General features: G+C 43.2%; 1 protein-coding gene across 1 annotated transcript in view; it reads left to right on the top strand.

Moving 5' to 3' along the window:
- Positions 1 to 14,179, top strand: part of MBTPS1 (membrane bound transcription factor peptidase, site 1) — a 1,726,871-nt gene that overhangs the window by 444,211 nt on the left and 1,268,481 nt on the right. The window contains exon 7 of the mRNA XM_044081940.1: positions 9,828 to 9,944. Coding sequence (XP_043937875.1) covers positions 9,828 to 9,944 — 117 coding nt within the window. The remainder of the gene's footprint in view (positions 1 to 9,827; positions 9,945 to 14,179) is intronic.

Here is a 14,179-nt window from a genome sequence, read left to right as displayed (position 1 = left end):
TGCCTCTAGTTCTTGGTTGTTTGTGTGATTACTCTCCAGTGGTTTGTCGTACTTGTCAAGGTATACATTTCAGCCATCTCTTCTTATTTGCCTCTGAATCTTTCTTTGTCAAACAGTACTCAAGGTAAGCAGTGTTTGGAAGGGGTATTACTTAATCTCCCACATAGGAAACAGGTGGCTCCTCCTTGGGATCTCAGTTTAATGCTTGAAAACATTAACTTACATTTTAACCAGCTCCCAAGGCTGATTTGAGGTTCTTGGCATAGAAGGCTGTTTTACTTATTGCTGTGACATCTGATAGGAGATTATCTGAGCTACAAGCAGGTGTTCTTCGTGTTTCACTGTTGCAGTCATTACATTTGGGTTGTCTGCTTGCAGGTAGCCCTCAGCTGGCCTGATTATCAAAGTCTTGGGTCCTCCGTTGGTTGCTGTCTCTTCTTCCATGACGTTAGGTAGTCAGGGGTATAAAGCATGCAGCCGACGCCATTACATCTGTCTTTCTTGCCGTGCAGTAGCAGAAGCAGTTTGCAAGTGCCGGTCAGCCGACTCCTGAAATTTTCATTTTCGAGTTTCAGAACCGAAGTCTTCAAAAAAACTAAGTACGCCATTGGGGATCCTTTTTCTTCTAAACCAATGTCAGTAAAAGTTAACAACTGTATTACTTCTGGAAAGCAAATATCTCATAAAGATTTTCATTCGTACTGCATTCCTTGCTTAGGCCCAGCCCATGACGTTCCTCGCTTTCGGTTTTGTGCCTTTTTCAATCCTCGAACTGTTCGTCGTCAGTTCATTTTTGCATCAAGCTATTTCGGTACTCTGTTTAATTATCCAGAAATGGTTTTGGTAAGCCATCCGACTACAGACATTCCAAAAAAACGTAAAGATAAAGACAGAGACAGGCCGCATAGGTACAAAGCTGCCACCGCCACTTCCGTTAAGCTAATCGCCAGTTCGCCGGTACTCAGTGAGGCGTGTTCACAGTCCCTGATACCCGCTATTTCAGATTCGCAGGCATCTACTGAGACCCTTTCAGAGTCCGGTATGCCGCGAGATGCTTCTTCGACTATGGAACTTGTGGATGTCTCTACATTGGATGGGTCCGGAGCCGCTGTGCAGGACTGGCTTCTGAGAGTGTATTCAGGCCTACTGATTTGCATATCAAACCGATGCCATCTTCTTCTTCAAGGCCTAAAACTCGATCCACGCCTAGAAAACCGACGTCCAAACCGCATGGTCAGGCCCATATGCCTAAAAAACAAATGATAAGAAGGGCTGAAGACCTTATTACTCTAATTAGGGGAAGCCAGCCAGTAAGAGACCTAGAACTTATTTTTCTTCTGATTCTTCTGATCAGGACTCTGAAATTTCTGTTTCTTCTGATGACCAGGACTTGCCTCTAACTACCTCTGAAGATTCTGATGCAGAGGACTTTATACCATCTGCTTCCCCTCTGGAAGATTTCACTTTTGGTGAAACTTTGCACTCTCTCTTAGGGAGCATTCCCGCTGGGAAAGCCAGGATTACTCCAAAAAAAGGCTTAGGGAATTCTTACCCCTACCTCAGCACAGGCCTTTAGCTATCCCTCCTGTGCTGGACATTGTAGATGATGCCTTCATGGAATCTAGCCTGATCCCAGACACTTTACCTCCGGCACCCAGGAAACCTGACAGGTATTACAGAGTACCTGGCTCTCACAAATTCCTTTTTAAAAATCCTACTGCGGACCCAGAGACCATTTTACAGGACCCAATGGCATTAAGGCTACTACTGCCAAGAACCCTACCCCCTCTGATAGAGATTCCAGGGCGCTGGACAGGTGGGATAAGAATGTATGCACTTCTGCTACTTTGGCCATTAGGGCCTTTAAACTGCCAATTTCATAAGTAGCAGCAGCATATTATTGGATTACGTAAACAGAAAATAATGTTGATTCCTGACCGTGCTGAAAATAAAGAATTACATAATTTAATGAATTCTGCTGAACAAGTTGGTAAACATAATTTGCAATGTGGTTTTGACTCCTTAGAGGCTTCTTGCAGGGGTGCTGTCACTGAGTCTGTTCTTAGAAGGCATGCTTGGCTTAAAGAACAAACTTTGCCAGATCATGTTAAAGCTAAATTACTGGATGTTCCCTTAAACCAAGACCGCCTGTTTGGTACCAGAGCAGAAGAAGTACTTAAAAAGATGGAGGAAAAAGCTAAATCTATGCAAACTGTTAAAGATTTACTGCAAGTACAGCCTCCCAGATTTAGTAGGCATTGACCTTCTAAGAATTGGTCCTTTCCTGTCTCTTCTAGGCCTTCTCAGTCCAAACCCAGGAACAGCAGACCACCTAGGCTGCATTCTCAAGGTACTCACAGGCCTAAACAGTGGGGGACTCCCACTTCCAAAGCTGGAAGTAGTAAGATACCCCCCTATGGTAAACTGTCCCAATGACTTAACCTTAAACCTTCCAATCCCTGCTCAACTGACTGCTCTTTTAGGGGGAAAGATCGCCCTGCATGCAAAAAACTGGGAACTCAATGGGTTTTAAATATAGTTTCCTAAGGATACAGATTCCACTTCCACACCTTACCAACCCCAAACGGTTGGCCAGACCTACCCCCAAATCAGTGGGCAGAGTCTCAGCAGTAGGTTCTCTCTCTTCTAAGTATCCGGGCTATTCAACCTATCCCAGCAGAAGAATGGGTACAAGGTTTTTACTCAAGACTTTTCCTGGTACCCAGGAAAGACGAGGCCTGGTGTCCTATCCTGGACCTGTCTATCCTAAACACCTTTTTGGTAATCCCAAAATTCAAAATGATAACTCTTCATCAGCTGCTTCCCATGTTAGGCAAAAATGCCTGGTTGGCAACACTGGACTTAAAGGAAGCCTACCTGCACATCCTAAGAAGGGAATCTTGCAGAAAATACCTACGCTTCAGAGCAGGCTACATGCACTATCAGTTCTCTGCACTGCCCTTTGGCTCATCTACTGTGCTCAGGGTTTTCACAAAGTGCCTCGCTCCAGTCATTGCATTCTGCAGGCAAAGAAATATTCAAATATACCCATACCTGGACGATTGTCTAATTCAGGCAGAAAGCCAGGGCATACTATTAAATCATCTGGCATTTGTAAAGAAACCGCTAACCTCATGGGGTACACCATAAACGAAAAGAAGTCTCACCTGGTACCCTGCCAACAAATTGTATTCCTGCGAGCAAGCTTGAACACAACTTCCCAGATGGCCTACCTCACGCCAGAGAAACAAGCTTATTTGACGGCCTACTTCAAACTACTGGCCACAAAGACCCAGCTATCTGCAAGCCCTGGGGTTCATGGCCTCTTGCATTGTACTAATTCCATATGCAAGACTGCATATGAGGAAACTACAATGATATCTAAAAAGCCTATGGTGTCAACATTCTCAGGACCTGGAATCAATGATTCCTGTCATTCCTTGTATAAAGATAGAGTTCCTTTGGTGGGCAGAACTCTGCTACCACAAGGGACTGCCATTCACTCTACCCCCTGCCGCCCAAACCCTAACAGACTCATCAGACTATGCATGAGGGGCTCACTTGGCAGGGCAGTGCATTCAGGGCAAATGGAACCCAAGTCAAATGCATGTCAGTCAAAAAGAAATGCTAGCTGTACAGAATTCTCTGACTGCCTTCAAGGACCACATTCTTCCAGGACAATTATTGGTAAAGACAGACAAACACCACTGTTATGTGGTACGTAAACAAGCAGGGGGGAACCCACTCATACCCTCTCTGCAGAGTAGCCATGGCTCTGTGGAACACAGCCTTGAGCTACCAAGTGCACCTAGCACCTGGCTCAGTTCCAGCCAGGCAAGCTAACTTCACTGGCAGACCTAAGCAGAAATCTCATGGACCCACACGAGTGGAAACTAGAACCCAAAGATATAAAACATGTTTGGAAACAAATGGGGGAGCCCAGAAATAGACTTGTTTGCCTTCCCTCAGAACTACCAATTGGATAAAATTCTGCACAAGGACTCCCCACAGACAAGCTTGGAAAGTGGATGCCCTGTCCTTCTCCTGGGAAAGCCTCTCAGTTTATGCTTTCCCCCTCTACCTCTCCTCTCGAAAGTTCTACTAAAGATCAAACGACAAACCAAGGACAATACTCATTGCACCAGACAGGCCCACGTCAACACTGGTACCCCTCCTGTGCAGTATGTCACTGTTTGAACCATGGCACCTGCCTCAGACCCCTTCCCTGCTGTCCCAGCAGGAGTGCCAGATTCTGCACCCCCAGCTTCAAACCCTGAACCTTGCAGCCTGGCTAATTACCTGAGCTCTTCAATACCATTCCTCAGTAAGCAAGTGCTGGATGTCCATCTGGAGGCAAGGAGGCCTAGTACTAGAAAATCCTATGCTGAAAAGTGGAAATTATACTGTTCCTGGAGCCAAACTCAGGGGATGGGCACATCTGTGCCCAGCTTACCACATATTTTTCAATGCTTAACAGAGATGCTTCACAAGGGCCTTTCCTTCTCTTCTATTAAAATTCATGCCTCAGTCATTTCAGCACATTGTAATATGGAGCCTCCTCTCTTCTCTCACCCCCTGCTGAAACAATTCCTCAGAGGGCCAAAAATTTAAGACCACCAAGGAGAGCCCCTACTCCAGCCTGGTACCTTAACTTTGTATTGGAAAAGCTCACTCTACCTCCTTTTGAGCCAGCTGTAACTTCAGACTTGAAATTCCTTTGTTGGAAAACAGCCTTCCTTCTAGCCATCACTTCAGCAAGAAGAGTGTCTGAATTACAGGCCCTCGTGGCAGTGGAGCCCTTCATCATCTTCCATGCGGACAGGGTGTCCCTCAGGGCCAATCCTTCCTTTATGCCCATGATGGTATCCTGTGTGGCCCTCAATCAGTCCATTCATTTGCCAACCTTCTTTTCTAATCCACAGAAGGAAGGAGAATGAATACTGCACTCTTTGGATGTGCACAGACAATTTAGATTTTATTTGGACAGGCTAAGCCTCTCAGGAAAACTGACTAGCTGCTAGTTGCCTTTGCTGCAGGGGCAGAGGGGAAGGCCATTTCAAAGCAAACCATTTCAAAGTGTATAGGCCATTGCATTCATTTCTGCTATAATCACCATTGAAAACCTTCCCCACAGGGGATAAGATCACATTCCACCAGGGCTGCATCTACTTCAACAGCCTTTCTCAGAGGTCTTCCTACCAGGGACATTCTAGAAGCTGCTACCTGGAGTTCTGTACATACTTTCACCAAGCATTACCACTAGCCAATATTTTTCTAAATCCAGAGCTGGTTTTGCCACTGCAGTCTTGCAGGGCCTGATAGCTGATTCTAATGACCTCCTCCCTTCATTAGCTTTGTGAATCTACCCAAATGTAATGACTGCAAAAGTGAAACACGAAGAACATATTATAGTTGTGTACACTTACCATAAATGTAGATGTTCGAGTGTATTCACTGTTGCAGTCCTGGTTACCCTCTCTACAGCCCCCTGACTTCTCTTGGCTATACCTCTCTTCTTGTTTACTGTATATAAGCTTTCTGGTGTATTTGCTTTTTGTTAGAGGTGTAACCTTGTATGTAATTGCTTCCCATTATGGGGGCACCTGACATCTGGGGCAAGAAAAACTGATGTAATGGTGTTGGCTGCATGCTTTATACCCCTGACTGCCTGACGTCATGGAAGAAAAGACAGCAGCCGACGCAGGAACCAAGACTTTGATAAGCAGGCCGGCTGAGGGCTACCTGCAAGCAGATAACCCAAATGTAATGACTGCAACAGTGAATACACTTGAACATCTACATTTATGGTAAGTGTACACAACTGTACTTTATAGTGAGTCAGTCCTACCTCATTTTTCATAGGAACAGGGTTTCTTGGAAATCAAATCCTGCCTTTGTCTAAAGTCCATCTCAAAGTTTACTTTAAGACAGATCATTAATCTCCCAGTCTTCTTTCCCAATCCAAAGAGCAAAGAAGAAAAAAGTTCTTAATTCTTTGGCAGCTCAGAAACTACCTACACAAAACTACCTTTCAGGAAAGCTGAACAGCTGTTTGTCTGCTGTAAAGGCAAACAGAAAGAACAACCTGTGACTAAGCTAACTGTTTCTAGGTGGTTGTCCCATGCTATTACTTTTGGTTATGTTCACATTCACTGCAATATATTCTCCACAGTAATCCCCTTTCAAGCAGGGTTACAGCTCACTTTGTAAGGGTATTAACTGCTTTCTGGAAAGGGGTTGACTCGAAGTTTTCTAGGGACAGCAACTAGTTCCTCTGTTCACACTTTTACAGAGCACTACAAACAGCATTCCTTTTCATGGTCCAGAACAGTTTTTGACAGGTCCTGGAATCCTGGAGTTGTAGTTATTGGCCTCTTATTCTTTTTTAGTTTCTAATCCACTCAAGTAGCTTAGGCTGGTGTAGCGATGATCCATTTATGAGCATAGAACAGTTGTGTAAGTAAACTTACCGTAACAGTACATGTTCTAATGGATCACCGTTGCCATAGCTATCCTTGCCTCCTGTCCCCTATTTTTACTCTTGATCTTGTTGTGCTTGCCAGTGTGGGTTTAGTTGAGCACTTTTGTTTATAGTTATGTTTCACTTCCTTTGTTTCCTAGTAAAAGTGTAAGGAGCTCTTGCTTGCTTCCTTCCTGGGCAAAAAAAGTGCTCTGAAGTAATTTGGCATGCCTTTTATAGGGAGCACCTTGTATGTTCCTGGCAGTGCATGGAAGAGACCCAAAATTTTGGGAAGCTGGCTGGTCAAGTTGTGATACCCAAATAGCTCAGGCTACTGCAGCGGTGATTCTTAGAACATCTACTGTTATGTTAAGTTTACTTACCCAGTTAAAATAAAGTACATTTGTATATTTGAGATACCATTTGTTCTGTGAGGGTATAGGAGGCCAAAGAGGGTTGGATTGTTCATGTCTTGAATGGCAAGACACGTGTCTCCATGGAGGGGTCTCTAGGAGACTGAATAAAAAGAGGGCTGCCAGTCTGTCCTGATAAGTAAGATTGAGGCTAGTGATCTTTTTAAGTATGAATCTGTGAGGATTCTGAAGTCGAGTGATATGTTTAGACATATACATGCCAAACGATGTGAATATATTCAGTAATTGCTCAGATGAGGTATGAATAAAGGGGAATTGAGACTTTTTTACATCTGGTTTAGATACCTCTTACATGAGCTAGATAGATTTCTCAAACTACTGTGGAGATATGATGGTCAAATGATAAGGAATGTTATGTGAATGCTTAGATTCCTTAGGACAGTGCCTGATAGGAGGGATGTGTCCACCTGTGTGGTAAATAAAATGTTTCATGTACCAAAATACTCTGTTCCATTTTTTCACTTTTAATTTGAGGCCTTTGTCCTTGCACCAGTTGTTAATTTGATCTAACGTTTGTTGGAGCAGTTGTAAATCAGTGGAACATCTAATAACATCCATTTTTCAGTTGTCTGTAAACTTAGATGATCATAAGGCAGTGTTGGTCTGAAAGTTTGAGAAACAGATACTAGGTAGGAGAGGGCCCAACACTGAGCATAGTCGTACACCATTGGTTCATTTTTTGCTTTCAGAAATGGCAGCTGTGACTCTAGCAACATAGGTTCTGTCAGACAACCAATTAGCTGTCCAGCTATCAAGTAATGATTTATTTTCAGATTTAGAAGTCTGCCAGTAATGCCGACATGGGGAATAGTGTCAAAGGCCTTGGCCAGGTCCAGATTTGCTGTATGTACTGCATAACTACTGTCTGCTGGGTTGGTTACTTTTTCAAAGAAATTAATAGGATTAAAGGGGCAGGACCTTCCTTTAACAAAGCTGAGTTGGTGAGGGTCCAGATTAATGAGGTCTGAGATAATATGCTCTGTAGTTTTACATATGAGGCTAGTGAGACTACTAGGTCTACAGTTACTAATGTCAGTGCTTGGGCCACCCTTGTATAATGGCTTTAGAGTCACTCTTTTCTAGACTTCAGGAATATAACCAGGGGAAAGGCTAAGATTAAAGAGATGGGAGTAGGAGTTCAGGTAGGCCTTATTTGGCACTGATAATCTGGCAACCTTGTATATTATCATATTATATATAATCTATATGTAGTCATATTGTGTATTAGATTTTGAGAGGTTTGAGAGAACATGTTTCATAGTAATTAAAGGGGGATGGCTTTGATTATGTAACCTGTGAAATAGCTCTTGCTGTATGTGGAGTAAAATCTGCACAAGGTTTGTTAGCTAGGATATTAGCAATTTGTCAGTCAAAATATGCATTATTGTTGTGAACTACCTCTGAACATTGGGTATTAGATCAAACTGCTGTCAAAGTTGAAGAAAAACTTGTAGTTAATTTTGACTGTGGTGGCAAATTTAAATACATACTGTGCTTTGAGCTTCATGATTATTCCTGCAAACTCTCTTCTAGTTTGAGTAAAAGTGCTGTTTAGGTTGTTACTTTCTCATGTAATTTAATTTATATGGGTATTCTACCACAGGGGGGGTTGTTTTAAATTTCTCATATTTGGTGTGGATTGGGGCTGCCTTATCAATGCAACTATTTAGGTGGGAGTAGAAGACAGAGGCATAGGTATCAACTCTAGCAGAAGGATCCTGTAGAGGAGGACTATAGCAGAATTTGTTTTGGTCATCAAGTAATTGAGGAAGGTTTGCTTTTGAGAAGTCCCTAAACAGAGGTATTTCCAGGGGAAGTGCCACCAGGCCACTTTTGTATGGGAATGACTGCATCCAGTAAATGCCCTAAACAGAGGTATTTTCAGGGGAAGTGCCACCAGAGCATTATTGCAGGTGCTGCAGCCAGTGAATGCTTTGAGAGTTTTATCTGCTGCATTCAGTGCTCTGCAACTACTTGGGTCTTCTGTGCACAGCTGCATCCAGTGAATGCTTTGAGAGTTTTATCTGTTGCATTCAGTGCTCTGCAACTACTTAGGTCTTCTATGCACACCATCACCAAATATTTCTTTTGACAGTGTCCTCTGGAGTCCTGCTTCTTTTGATAGCGTAATACTCCTGTACGTTGTGTGATAAATTTAGTCTGTGAGCTTTAACTATGGTGTTTATTGCTTGGAAATCAGCTAAAACATAAACTATAGCAAGGAGAGGGCTCAGTGATAGATGTAGTAAATATTTTCACATTGCATTATGTTATTTATTAGAAGACTCTCCTTGACGGACTACAGATACCTTCCTGCCCACCCCCTTATGGGTTGGGGTCTTCTCCATTCAGTTTCGGCTGTTGGAGTTCCATGTAAGTTAGACAAGTATATTTTTGTATATTATTTATTAGTTATGCTGGTGTCATATTTTCATTGTTAATTCTTGATTTTATGAAAAGATTCCTAATAGTGGCTGGAGCACATTGGCAGGCTCAGGGCTTAGGCATTATGTAGTCAGTGCATGATGTGATGGCATGCATCAGCACAAAATGATCATATCCCAAATGTGAAATCTTTCAGAGAAAGTTGCTAAAAATGATTGATAGAAATGATGAACCCAACAGTAGGACCCATCAAAGCGTGTCTCATAGTAGAAAAAATTGGTACTCTAATAAGATGTTAATTTTTTGGAATGTACGATACTTTGTTTACTTAGCGTACAATACTCAAAACACAAGATCCGAGTGCAGCGGTATTGGCTTAGTATTTAAAAATTAGACTAATCCAGTTGAAAATGTGTGGTATTTTTAACTGCTCTGTGGTTTAAAGCCAAATTGTATGTCAAATTGAGTTAATTTTAAGGATAATTTGTAAATAATTCATGCTATGTTATGTTAATTAATTTAACATTTCATTTGTTTTAATCAAACAGGTCTCATACACATCATGGTTTTTGGATGCCTTCAACTACGCAATCCTTAAAAAGATAGATGTCTTAAACCTTAGCATTGGGGGACCAGATTTTATGGACCATCCTTTTGTTGATAAGGTAGGTTTAGATTACTTTTCTTGCATGAAAACTTGTTTCAGGAATGCCCAGCTCCATGGTGTAACATCATAATACTCTGACCGCGACTCAGGCAGCTAGACTTCGAGGAGCAGCTCGGGCACTGGAGGATCTACGCAGGGGTGGCGAAGAGTGAATGTCCAATGCAGTCCTTCTATCCTGGGCGGAAGGAATGATAATCAGCTGCCGGTTACATCACACAGGCAAAAGCATAACCTGCAAGTGATAAAGTTAACTAGGGGATGTGGACCAGCCAGTACATAAAGGAGGAAGGCGTAGTAGTCCCTCACTGTGGCGTGAGGGCTCATGTTGGTCACTAAGAAGTGGGTTAGAGTGTTAAAAACATCCTCTCTTTGTGAGTGAAGGCGTAAATGCATCCATGGTTGTTTGGATGACAGCCTTCTCCTGTCAGCTCATGTCCTCTACACTGGGGACTCTCTGTTGGCTCTGGAATGAATGGGTTCAAGGTCAATAGGGGAGGAGGTGCTCAACAGACATGGAAAGAAAAATGATGTTTAAAAAAATATTTGTACTAAGATCATGTTGATCTGATAACAGCTCATTACCAAGTGCACCTCAGGAAAAAGAGAAGTGCAAAACAAATTGTTTGAAGCATATATATCTTACTTCACTGAGGACAGATTAGCAGAAAACAAGTATAATTGAAATTCTGCTAGTGGGACTAAACTGAAAATCTTTGGGTAGTTGCTTATGACCAAGATGCATACTGCAACTAGCCAGTCTTACATGGGAGTTTTTTTAAAGTGTTCTTTCTTTTTCTTCGCTTTGAGCTAATCTAGTTACTACCAAAGATTGCTGTGTTGTAGTGAACAGTTATTTTAACTTTAAATTGTATTTTGGTTTGTTCTTTAACTGTGTAAAATATTCTGAGTTTTTACAGGTTTCATTTTACTCCATTTTCCTTTTCCCGCTGTATTTTCTGACATGAACTTGTCAGCATGTTACTTGCAGACATTTCATAGAGGGATACTTTTTTACCCTGTCTCCTGCATCGAAGCCTAAAGTTGATGTTCTTCATGTTTCACTGTTGCAGTCATTAAATTTGGTTAATCTGCTTGCAGGTTGCCCTCAGTCGGCCTGATTAACAAAGTCTTGGGTCCTGCATCGGTTGCTGTCCCTTCTCCCATGACATCAGGTCGTTGGGGGTATAAAACATGCTGCCGACACCATTACATTAGTCTTTCTTGCCGTGCGGTGACCGAAGCAGAAGCAGTTCGCAAGTGCCGGTCGGCCGACTCCTGAAATTTTTGTTTTTGAGTTTCAGAACCGAAGTCTTCAACTAAAAGCTAAGTAACCCTTTGGGGAAACTTTTTCTTGCTCCTTTCCGATGTCAGTAAAAGTTAATAATTGCATTACTTGTGGAAAGCAAATACCTCATAAAGATTTTCATTCATACTGTATTCCTTGCCTAGGCCCTGACCACGACATACCATGTTGTCAGTTTTGTGCATTATTTAATCAGCGCACTATCCGTTGTCGGTATATTTTTGCCTCTAAATATTTTGGTTCTCATTTTAATTATCCAGAAATGTCTGTTAGCCATCCGACTACCGGAATTCCGAAAAAACACAAAGATAAAGACAGAGATAGGCCGCCAAGGTCCAAAATTGCCGCTGACGCTTCTCTCTAAGCCAGTTGCCAGTTCACTGGTTCTCAGTGAGGTGCTTTTGCAGCCCCTAATACGCACTGCTTCTGATTCGCAGGCCTCTACTGAGACCCATTCGGAGTCCGGTATGCTGCGAGAAACCTCAGATTATGGAACCCGTGGATGTTTCTACCTTGGATGGGTCCGGAGCCGCTGTGCAGGCTTTTGAGTCTATTCAGGCCTATGGACTTGCATATTAAATCGATGCCTCCTTCATTACTAAGGCCTAAATCTCGATCCATGTCTAAAAAACTGACGCCCAGGCCACATGTTCAGGCCTCTATGCCTAAACAAAAAATGATAAAAATGGCTGAAGATGTAATAACTCTAATCAGGGGTAGCCACCCCCCCCCCCCCCTTAAGAGGTTTAGGGCTGAGCTTGATTATGAATCTTCTGATCAGGATTCTGTTTTTTCTGACTCTTCTGATGACCTGGATTTGTCCTTACCTACTTATGAGGATTCTGATGCAGAGGACTCTATTCCCTCTGCTTCCCCTCCTGAGGATTTTTCTTTTGGGGAAACCTTGCATACTCTGAGGGAGCATTTTCACTGGGAAAGCCATGAATTTTCTGATTCAGAAAAGAGGCTTGGGGATTTCCTTTTCCTATCTCAGTATTGGCCTTTGGCTATTCTTCCTGTACTAGACATTGTTGATGATGCCTTCTCAGAATCCAGTTTGGCCCCTGATTCCTTGCCTCCTGCTCCCAGTAAACCTGACTGAGACCTCAGGGTCCCTGAGTCTCACAAGTTCATTTTCAAAAATCCTATTGCAGATCCAGAGACTGTTTCACAGGGGCCCAAGGGCATTAAGGCTTCTACTGCTAAAAATCGTACCCCTTCTGATAGAGACTCCAGGGCTCTGGATAGATGGGGAAAAAAGGTTTATACTTCAGCAACCTTGGCAATTAGAGCTTTAAACTGTGTGAAAATAAAGACTTAAATGATTTAATGCATTCTGCTGAACAAGTTGGAAAACGTACTTTGCAATGTGGTTTTGATTCTTTAGAGGCCTCTTGCAGGGCTGCTGATGTTCATCGTGTTTCACTGCTGCAGTCATTACACTTGGGTTATCCTGCTGTCAGGTGGTCCCGCAGTCGGCCAGAGTTCCAAAGTCTTGGTCCGGCGTCTGTTGCTGTCGCTTCTTCCCTGACGTCAGTGCGTCAGGGGTATACAAGATGCAGCCGACTCCATTTTCTTCAGTCTTTTTTTTGCCGTGCGGTGCCTGAAGCAAAATCAGTTCGCAAGTGCCGGTTGGCCGACTCCTGAGATTTTCAATTCGAATTTCAGAACCGAAGTCTTCAATAAAGCTAAGTACCCCGTTGGGGAAACTTTTTCTTGCCTCAGACCGATGTCAGTAAAAGTTAATTGTATTTCTTGTGGGAAGCAAATACCTCATAAGGATTTTCATTCTTACTGTATTCCATGCCTAGGCCCAGACCACGACGTCACTAGTTGTCGGTTTTGTACTAGATTTAACAAGCGCACTATTAAACGTTGGTTTGACTTTGCTCGTCATTACTTTGGCCGAAGGTTTAATTATATTATGCCGTCGGAACAACCGACGACCGGAATACACAAAAAACGCAAAGACAAGGATAAGGACAGGCATCCGAGGCCCAAAACTGACAATGAAGCCTCTTCTAGGCCAGTCGCCGGTTTTCAGTGAGGCGCTTTTGCAGCCCCTGACACCCGCTACCTCAGAGCCACAGGCCACCTCCGACTCCCACATGGAGATGTCTAGGCCTCTGGAAACTCAAGGTGTTGGGCCTACGGAAACTAACCCCTCAGATGGGTCCGGAGCCGCTGAGCAGGCATGGGCTTCTGAGGGTGTTTTCAGACCTTCACAGCTTACAATAAAAATTACAGCCAAGTCTAAAACTCCATTAAAGACAAAGAAGCAAGTACAGCATTCACCTGGACAGGCCTCCATGCCCAAAAAACAGATGCTCAAAATGGCCTAAGACTTAATTACTCTGATCAGGGGTTCCCATCCCCCCCTCCTGATAAAAGGCTTAGGCAGGATACAGACTATGACTCCTCGGACCAGGTTTCCATTTCTTCTGATTCCACTTCAGACCAGGGATGCTCTGTACCCCCTTATGTGGACTCTGATGCTGAAGAATCAATTCCTTCAGCCTCTCCTCCTGAGGATTACTCTTTTGGGGAAACTTTACATACCATGAGGGAGCATTTCCATTGGGAGGGCCAGGATTACTCAGAATCCAAGAAAAGGCTCAGAGACTTTCTTTTATTGCCTCAGCACAGGGCCCTTGCTATTCCGCCAGTGTTAAATATTGTGGATGATGTGTTCTCTGAATCCAGTTTAAATCCTGATTCTTTGCCCCCTGCTCCAGTCAAGCCAGACAGGTACTACAGAGTCCATAACTCTCACAAATTTCTTTATAAAAACCCTGTGGCTGACCCAGAAACTATTTCCCAGGGTCCCAAATGGGTAAAGGCTTCCACGACTAAAAATCCAGTTCCCTCTGACAGGGATTCTAGAGCATTAGACAGATGGGGGAAGAAAGTTTACACTTCTGCAACTTTAG

The sequence above is a fragment of the Protopterus annectens genome, chromosome 8.part1 (assembly GCF_019279795.1).
Source record: "Protopterus annectens isolate FY-2018-M chromosome 8.part1, PAN1.0, whole genome shotgun sequence".
In the NCBI taxonomy this organism is placed as follows: domain Eukaryota; kingdom Metazoa; phylum Chordata; order Ceratodontiformes; family Protopteridae; genus Protopterus; species Protopterus annectens.
Note: the sequence above shows the minus strand (reverse complement) of the source record. Positions and strands in the feature narration are given on the sequence as shown.